The 10,168-nt window shown below is 33.2% G+C and overlaps 1 protein-coding gene across 1 annotated transcript; it reads right to left on the bottom strand.

Annotated features, from left to right (window-relative positions):
• Window positions 1-620: 620 nt before the first annotated feature.
• On the bottom strand, window positions 621-8,989 carry LOC110821791 (Cytochrome b561/ferric reductase transmembrane with DOMON related domain-containing protein). Its single transcript, XM_022051737.2, has 4 exons — window positions 8,675-8,989; window positions 8,177-8,582; window positions 7,129-7,412; window positions 621-869 (listed from the first exon to the last, which is right to left on the bottom strand). The coding sequence occupies exons 1-4, from the start codon at window positions 8,858-8,860 to the stop codon at window positions 642-644; spliced, it is 1,104 nt and encodes a 367-aa protein (XP_021907429.1). The 5' UTR covers window positions 8,861-8,989; the 3' UTR covers window positions 621-641.
• Between the last annotated feature and the right edge of the window lie 1,179 nt (window positions 8,990-10,168).

Here is a 10,168-nt window from a genome sequence, read left to right as displayed (position 1 = left end):
AGATTTTTGTTATATTCATTTATTTTAGGTACGTGTCAATATATGTGCATGTCTTTTCATTCATGCATGCATCTGTACGTATTTAATTAAGTGATTTTTTGACTATTTTAGTATTAAAAATATTAGTATGATGTATTTGCATATAATATAAATGAAGTATAAATCAATGCAAATTAATTAATATATATAGATACATCTTAATAAATTTTATGTATAGATTAGAATATGCTATTGGCATACGTAGTTGGTGAGCTTCAATTATGTATATTTGGTAACATAATTAATGTGAAAAATATATTTGTATATAATATAGCATGTCAAATTTGATGGAAAATGTATTGTACCCCCTTAATGTTACTCTTGCCCCAATCCTGTGGTGGTTTTCACCACTGAATTTACACAAGAATTATTTTGAAACTCTCTCTAGCATTTGTAATAAATCCATATTTTCTAAAAGCTTACTTGTGAATTTCTGCTTGACTTACTACTTATGGTTTTCTTATAGTTATTATATATTTACATGTATATAATAAAGTTATCCCAAATGACGATACTTGGGAGTAGTAATACACCAAAAACTAAAAGCATCATTATGATTCTAGGCGGCAACAACAACAACAACAACAAAAAGGAATTTTTCATTAGTTGATCCACATTTTGATCTCCAAGATAGCAGCAATTACAAGTAACATAGCGATAACAACCCCATAACCAGCCTTCCATCCACTTCCTTTTTCACCCAAATGTATCCCGTAGAAAACATTTGCAATTGCAAATATGATCAATGTTCTCCCTACATTATGATGGTACCAATTCCAATATTTTCTCATTTTTACCTCCTTTTTGGGGCGAGCCAAAATTGACGTTACCTTTTAACAGAAAAAGCCAATAGCAATTTAATTATTAGAACATTAATAACAGTCATTTAGATTATTAACTTGATTAATTTGTTGATCTTATAATTAAAATGGTGGCAACAAGTAAATTTAAGAACAAAGGTCTTATCATGAATTATGAAACTGGTTTTTATAAGAAAATTGTTTACAACAATTTAATTTTTCAGTATCTCGACACAATTACATATCATAGACATAAGAAAATAAATTATACAGAATCTACTGTAAAAGGACATCTCAACTACTCCCTTTATGCTTATCATATAACAATCTGTAGTTATCATGTATTTTTTCTCACCTATCTCATACCTTGTAGTTATCCATAGCATGTGTTGTATTATATATATTACACATCATAATGAGAAAGAAACAACTGATTTTTTCTCTCCCAAACTGGTGCAAACATGACATGGTATCAGAGTTTCAAGAAAAAAACACAATGTCAACTACAAACGATAAGCAACTCTCCATCACTATCTCACCCATCAACCTCACCACAACTCATAATTTGTTTGCCATAAAACTAGACGTCAAAAATTATCTAGCATGGAAGGCTCAGTTCATCCCTATTCTCAACTACCAAAATCTCATGGGTCTCATTGATGGTAGTGAACCAACCCCACCAAAAACAGTAACCAACAGTGATCCACCCACCGCTACTGCTAACCTTGCGTATTTTGCTTGGTTTAAGAGAGACCAGATGCTTCTTTCCTGGCTCTTGTTCTTTCTATCAGAGGAGATCTTTCCCTATATCATTGGGCTCCCCTTTTCCTTTTTTGTCTGGAGTGCATTAAAAAATGCATTTGGCTCTGTATCTCAGAACATACAACTTCAACCGCATATAGAGCTTCAAGACCTTAAACGCAATGACTTATCTGTCTCTCAGTTTCTCTACAAGGCTAAGGCTCTGGCTAATGAACTTGCCTCTGCCGGTCGTCAACTTTCCGTTGCAGAGTTCAATACGATTATTTATCGTAATATTGGTCAAAAATTTCATGGAATCATTATTGCACTCAATATGATGCCTGAACCTGTACCATTTCATGAGCTCCATGGTCAGCTCCTTGCCCATAAAATTCTTATAAAGAGCATTCAGGACTTCCCTATCGCTAATATTGTTTAAAAGGCTCCATCTTCTACTGTTGATACCAAACAGTCTCAGCCATCCTCTAATTACAACAAGTTCTCTCAATCCAAACGCAAAGGACCATGTCAGATATGTGGTTACAGAAACCATACGGTTGATCGTTGTCGCAAAGGTACACTCCACGGCAACTTGCTCCAATACAAGCGAATCTCACTTGTGTTAATTTAAGAATGGGTACTACTGCTCCCCATTACAATCTGGCCTTTTACCAAGGTGCTCAATATTTACCATGGAATTCAGATACAGCAGCTTCCCACCATATCAGTCCGGATCTTGCCTCTCTCAACATCGCCAATGACTACACTGGCGGTGACCACCTAAGGGTTGGCAATGGCCAAGATATGTAAATTACTCATTCAGGCAAAGCAATTTATCATTCTTTTCCTCATAAATTTTAATTAAACAATGTCTTACATGTACCAAAAATTACACAACCTTTGTTCTCTGTTCAAAAATTCACAACTGATAACTATTGTTTCTTTGAATTTGGCCCTCACACTTTCTTGTTAAAAATCAGACGACTAGGCGAATCCTCCTACGAGGGCCCAGTGAAGATGGAATCTATGTACTGCATCCACCAAAGAAGCAAGTAAATGTTAGTACCATTTCAAGCTTTGATGATTGGCACACTCGGTTTTGACATCCTCATCACCGTGCGGTTTCCTCTATTATCAAGTCTCACAATCTGTCAAATTCGAGCTCATCTTCTTCAACTCCCTATCAATCCTGTCCTTTAGGAAAATTGTCTAGATTAAGTTTACACTCTGTTGATCATAAAACTCTAGTGCCATTTGAGTTAGTTCACTCAGGTATTTGCGGTCCTACACCAACTTTATCAAGTCAATGTCATCCTTATTTTGCCATATTTGTTGATGATTTCACCCGGTATATATAGGTATATTTTCTTAAGAATAAAAGTGAATTATTTTTCAAATTTCTTCAGTTTAATGCTTATGTTGAATGCCAATTTCACACCAAACTTAAATCATTTCAATCTGACTTCGGTGGTGAATATCAAAAAGTTAACCAATTTTGCAAATCACATGCATCGTTTAGCTTGCTCCCATACATATGAACAAAATGACTTGTCTGGAAAAAAAATTCATCATAGTGTTGATATGAGTCTCACTCTCCTTGGTCACGCAAATGTCCCTCTTCGTTTTTTGGCAATTTGCCTCTGAGTTTGTAGTCTCTTTGATTAACACATTACCTATATATGTTTTAAAGAATTGTTGTCCTTCTAGGAAGTTATTTGGTATTGATACCTCTTATCATACTTTCAAAATTTTCAGCTGTTTCATATTCCCTCTGTTCCATCCATACAACCGTCAAAAGTTCTCCTATAGATCCAGTCCTTATGTTTACTTAAGCAACTCTCCCTCTCATTTCGATTTTAGGTGTCTAGATCCTTCTTTAGATAGGATCTATATCTGGAAACATGTTGAATTTCAAGAAAAAGTATATCCTTTTAAATCCTCTTCAGTCGTGTCCTCATTAACTTCTACTGGTGCAACAATTGATCCTTCTCCTTGGTTAATAGTCGGTACACACTTGGGCTCCTCAAGTATGGATAATTCTAATTCCTTATCTCTTAACTCTCCCACATCACCTCTATCGTCCCCTTCTAGTACTCTTAGCTCAACCATACCTTATCACCCCGAATCCACTTCCATATCCAACTCTTTAGACACATCCTCATCTATTTCTCTGCCAACTGTACCTCTAACTGTCGATCTTACTCAATTTGATATTAAAACTAATCAAACTTCCTCCCTAAAAACGTAGTCACCCTATGATCTTGCACCAATCTACTATGACCCGTAAACATGTAGCCTATCTTGCCCAAAATTCTCTCAAACTAGATTATTTTCAAGTTAAACCTACCAAATATAAACAAGCCTCCCTCTGTAAAAAATGAAATGATGCTATGTAGACTGAGTTTGATACTCTCTAGGCTACCAAAACCTAGACATTGGTTCCCTGTCCAAGTCATACGCATGTCATTGGCAGTAAATGATTTTTCGCATTAAAAGAAAATCATATGGGAGTGTTAATCACTATAAAGCTCGGCTTGTCGTAAAGGGTTTCTCACGACAATCTGGTATTGATTACAAGAAAACTTTCAGCCTTGTTATCAAAGCCTTCACCATTCGAATCCTTCTGTCGATTGCTACCACTCTAAGTTGGGACATTCAACAGTTAGATGTTTCGAATGTCTTTCTTCATGGCATCTTGAAGGATGATATTTACATGGAGCAGTCATCGGATTTTATATCTACCGCTAATCCATCTTTTGTTTGCAGGTTGCAAAAGTCCTTATATGGTCTTAAGCAAGCTCCATGAGCCTGGTTTATCCGCCTGTGCCAATTCTTGATTTCTCTTAGTTTTCATGTTTCGAAAGCTGATAGCTCACTATTTATTTATCACCATAGCACCGACAAACCTTTTCTTCTTGCTTATGTTGATGACTTAATTCTCACAATAAATAATTCAGCTCTCATTACCAATATTATTCTGTCTTTTAAAATTGAATTTCCAGTACGAGAGTTTGGCAAGCTTCACTACTTTTTGGGCATTAAAGTCAATTATGCGAAAAATAGTCTCTTACTCAAACGAAGTATATTCATGACTTACTTTCTCGAACAGGACTCGAAGATGTCAAGTCGTGTCCAATGCCAATGGTTGGCTCTCCTATCTTGTCTAAGTCCATGGGTGACCCCCTCTGAGATGGCACTATGTATCGTCATGTTGTTGGTGCATTATAATATGCAACTATCACCAGGCCGAACATCAATTATTCAGTCAACAGATTATATCAGTTCATGCATGCCCCAACCGAGGCTCATTGGAAGGCAGTTAAATGCATTCCGCGTTATCTAAAGCACACAACTTCTCTTGGTATCCTATTAACTCGTGATACAACATTTGATTTCCAATGCTTTAGTGCTAGTGATTGGGGTTGGTTTCCTGATGATCGAAGGTCAACATTGGGCTATGCCATTTACCTTGGCAAGGATCTAGTCTCCTGTGTTGCCAAGAAAAATCCCACCATTGCTTATTCCTCTACAGAGAGCGAATACAAGGCTATAGCTAATACTACTTCTTACTTACTATAGTTATAGGGGCTAATGCGAGAAATTGATTTTCTTTTATCCAACAAAGCTACTCTATGGTGCGATAACATCAATGTCATTTATTTGTCTGTTAATCTTGTTCTTTATGCTCGCACCAAGCATGTTGAACTCAACTATCACTTTGTTCGAAAGCAGGTAAAAAATGGTAATAATCATATCCATTTTCTAGCCAACAAGGATCAACTTACTAATATTTTCACCAAGCCCCTCCTTCGTGATCGTTTCCTGTTCATTCGTGATAAGTTTCGTTTACAATCTTCGAAGCATGGGCTTGTCAGGGGGTGTTAAGGACATCTACCTTCTGTCAACTACTCCCTTTATGCTTATCATATAACAATCTATAGTTATCATGTATTTCTTTTCTCCTATCTCCTACCTTATAGTTATCCATAACATGTGTTATATTATATATATTACACATCATAATGAGAAAGAAACAACTGATTTTTCTCTCCCAAACCGGTGCAAACATAACATCTACTACTTCATCATCTATAGATATATACATCTTTGATGTAAGTAATCATCGTTATAGGTTGTTTTCCATTTAATAGATGAGTCTAACGATGGGTAGAGCTTATTCCAAACACAATCTGTGGCCATCTTTATAAACTAATACTCCAATTTAATAATTACACTATTATTAAGAATAAGAAGCTTTAACTACCAAAGATTCAAATCCTAGCAACTAAAAGTAACAGAATAACAAAAAATTAGGTGGTAGATATCGATTTGATTGTCTAAAACTTATTAAGTTATGACTTATATTCTAAAAATTTCTAGTTCACAAGTAGGTTCTCATAAATAAGCATAGGTCTAAAATAGTATAAGATGATAATTTAAAATAGAGATTTTTTTTTTATATATACCATAGTACTTTTGTAAATGTTCTATTTTTTTCATTATATGAAGAAATATTCTAATTTCTACAAGTTAATTTCAGATAGTAAACATTTTGAAAATAACTTCATAATTATCGATAAACTATCAGATATGCTAAACTTTATGTATTCTCTCTTTTTCTCCTAATTCTTACTTTAATCTGCGTATATTATGATATGTTCTAATGAAAAATATTAAATTGATTATTAACTCGTTATGGTTACCACAACTATAAAAAAAAAAAAAATGCTCACAGAATTGTAATAGCCCATTGGAACAAATTCATCTTAATTACTGTAATTTCACTTATACACTATTAAATTAAGTTAGAAGTTTGTTAAAGTTAAGATAAAATCATGAAAAGCTGCACCCTTTTATGTTCTAGATAAAGTTTAAATTTATGAACTTCAAGTGAAACGATAATAAGCTCGTGAATTTATTAACTTTATATTTTTATTGAAGTTCAAACTTATTATTTTCAAGTAAAACGAGATTATTTAACCATTAAACTACTGTGTTATTACTATGTGTGTGTGTTGTAAATATTATTTCAGAATAAAACTAAAAATATGAGTTATTATAGTCTTATAATTGATAGAAAAATCATCACAATATACATTTAAAACCATGTGATGAGTTTAATAGGTATTTAAAATTTTTCTTGAATTAACGAACCACTATTTTCAAACATGATTTACACTGTAGTAGAAGAATCTGAAAGTTATAATATAAGGCATTTGTTCCTAAACCTGGTGATGGTTCATGTTATTAAAATATTGAGGGGGGAAAAAGTTAAATAAAAAGTTATAATCCACCAACAGATTTTGATTCCTTTTACTTGTAGAAGTTTAGAATGTGACAACAATTTTTTGTTTTGACTCTGGTCATGTAATTATCTAACTTCTATGGAGATTAATTGCAGAAATCAAACTCTATTTGGGCAGAACTTAAGTATGCGTGTTGAGAAATTAATAACAATTTAGATCGGAAAAACAGGATCTTTTCTGTAATGAAGTGATTATAATGTGAAGAAAAATAAAGGGAATGAATGAGAAGCATAAATAATTACCTGAAGGCAGACGAGGACAAGAATGAAGATCCCAATACCTTTGTGGGTGGAGACATCGACACTAAGGCGATTTTCCAAAAGGAGTCCAAGCAGAATACCAATGAATCCAAGCATGAATCCCAGAGACTGAATGGTTGCATGGGAATAATACCAGATGGGATCCCATTTCTTCAAAAACCGACTTACTATTACTCCAATTACCATCAATATCCCCCATCCCACCATATTCAGCATCCCATGGCCCTTTCTTAAGCTTGTATATTGCCTTTCTGATGCACTTTCACCTTCACCCATTTCCCCCCCCAAAAAAAAAAAAAAAAAACATTTAATTTCCACTGTAATTAAGAACAGGAGTACAAAACTCAATCTGATTAAATAACTCATTCACTCATGAATCAAATGTGTAATAACTTTTTTCTAATCCTAAATCATAAATCTTTTACACAGTTATGGCGTTAGCTAAGTTTTTCATCATTACCCAAAAAAAAAGTTCAAAGTAAAATTGTTTATAAGAAATAAAATTTAGTGTTTGATAAATTTACTTCAAAACTATTTTTAATTAATTTTGTTATTAGAACATTAATAATAAATTTTAAAATAATAAAAAAATAAGAATAATAATTATTTAAATAGCTATTAATTTTTTCAAAAAACTTATTCTAACAGTTGGAATTATTTCAAGATGTTTAAAAATTATTATTTTTCAAATAAAATTTATTTAAATAATAATAGATAGAATAATAAATTAATATTATATTTTAATTATTTGAAAAGTAATTAATATATATTCTTATTAGAAATATAATTCACGTCGATTAATAATATTATTTACTTTCTATATTACAAATTATTTTTTAGAAATATTTATTTCAAAATTTTAAATTTATATTTATTAAAATTTTAAATTTTTAAAAAAAAAAATTCAGAAACAATTTTATTCTTTTAGCATCTCGTCGTCCCGGTAAAAGAAATGCAGAAGCCCGCCAAATTCGATAAAACAAAAAGTAAGCCAACAAAACGACAAAAAACTGACGTCCCTTGGTCTTACCGGTTACGTAATTGACGGAAGTGGAGACCTTGTCCCGGTGCTCCGACAACTCAAAGCTCGGCGCTGACGGCAGAAATCCGGCCGGCCCAACGGCATACAACACCCTTGACGACGGTTGGTTGGCTCTCAGCTGGAAAACCAAATACATCCGCGACGCTTGGGATAATATCCTCGTAGAATTGTTAACAACTTGCAGATTCCCCTGGTCAGGCACCACTAGATTCTGTTTTTTTCCTCCGAGGAAATACTGCTTCACGGTACCTCCTCCGCCGTCCGATGAGATCCAACCCACGATAGCGCTGGACCCTACCATCAACCCGTCGGCTGAGAACCCCATTGCGATGTACGAACCCGGATCCGGAGCGGACAGAACGAAGCTCCATAGATTCGGTGAAGTTTGTGCGTACTGCGTCATGTTTTTTTGTTTGGTTCATGGCACTAATTAATGAATACTTCATTGAAGTAAAATGTGATTTTGGAAATAAAGAAAAAACTTACTCGAAGGACGAATCCTTGATTGTTCCAAACAGAGAGGCATTGGAGTGAGGTAGAATCGAAGGGGAGATCTTTGAGGTTTAGATTGGAGGTGCAGGAATCTGTTTGCTGTGCTTGAATTTGAACGGAAGCGAAGAGGATGATGATGAGGAAGAAAAAGGGAACTGAAGAGAGGGAAGAAGGCTTCATTTTCTTTCTCTGTGTGTTTGTCTACTCTGGTAGTTGAATTTGATTGATCTGGCTCTGGCTACGGTGTTAATCAGAGAATGAAAGCGGTGGTTGGCGGTGGTGACACGGAGGTATATTATGGAAACTAGTTGAAAATGATTGCTGTGGTTTAGATTATTAATTTATAATTAATTATAGGATTAGAATTAATAATCCAATTATAATTAATTGTTTGTTCATAACGAGCATTCATGTCTGAGCAACTAAGATAATTAAGAGTAGTTTAATGGGAAACCAGAGGGAACGCTACGTGACTTGGCAACTAATAAAGTTTTGATCTGCAAATTTTTTATTAAAATTATTTATTATTTATTTTTTTTAAATATTAATATTTTACAAATAATTCTTTAAAAATTATACTATAATAATTAATAAGTATAATTAACTAATAATTTGTATCAGAGAATAAGTATTGAAATAATTAATGTTATAATTAATACTGTATTTTAAATACCCACAAGTAATATACAATAAAGTAGCAGCAGTACGTGCGTTTCATTTCCGTATTAATTAAAATTATGGATGACTTTCTCCTATTAATGATGGAGGTCATGGACCCCACTCATGGGTTGGGAAAATTTAAAAAAAATAATAATAATAATAGGTTCGAAATATTCGACAGTAATTTCAAGTGAAACAATAAAAAAAAATTATATATAATTTAAATTTTATAATCTCTTAAGATAATTATATTTTTTTATGATTAAAAATAAGTATAAATAATATTTTTAAATAAAATTTACATTTGAAGTTAATATAATTCAATTAAAAAATAATAAAAATCATATCATATTAGAATGACACTAGATTTACATCACATAAGATTCTAACAAAGGGATGTTTGTTGATGTTGGGGGTTAAACCATAGTTATCAAGAACAGTGAAAAGAGAAAAAAAAGGAGAGCAATTCAAAAAAGTTGTAAAAGAGCCACGAGACTCAGACCTTGGTGGACCCAGCTGGCGGTTGAGGTGCGTTGAAAAGTAAGAGCGCGTGGACGTGGAGTTTACGTACTAAGAAGCCCAATGTGATATCGGCCCATGAGATGTAGTCCGTTGACTTTTTCTTCCCAGCAAGCCCATTACCAAATTAAATGTACGAGCCCACTATTGGCTCGGACCGGACTTTTTTCTTTTTCAGTTTGCACTAATTTTTTATATATAAAAAAATATATTTTATAATTAGTGTAATTAAAATAAATTAAAATTTTTATTTAATTTCATACATTGTTAGTCTTATTTGCAGAGGCGATAATTTTCCTTTATCGAGAG

Source organism: Carica papaya, chromosome 3 (genome assembly GCF_054855325.1).
Source record: "Carica papaya isolate Zhongbai chromosome 3, ASM5485532v1, whole genome shotgun sequence".
Taxonomy (NCBI): Eukaryota; Viridiplantae; Streptophyta; class Magnoliopsida; order Brassicales; family Caricaceae; genus Carica; species Carica papaya.
This window is presented reverse-complemented; position numbering and strand designations above follow the sequence as displayed.

Bases quoted from the DNA above. Each gene is read 5' to 3' on its own strand.
- LOC110821791 (XM_022051737.2), bottom strand. From the start codon at position 8,860: ATGAAGCCTTCTTCCCTCTCTTCAGTTCCCTTTTTCTTCCTCATCATC. The intron at 7,413-8,176 runs GTAAGACCAAGG...AAATGGGTGAAG, and splicing joins TTCCGTCAATTACGTAACCG to GTGAAAGTGCATCAGAAAGG. The intron at 870-7,128 runs GTAATTATTTAT...TTCTGTTAAAAG, and splicing joins TTGTCCTCGTCTGCCTTCAG to GTAACGTCAATTTTGGCTCG.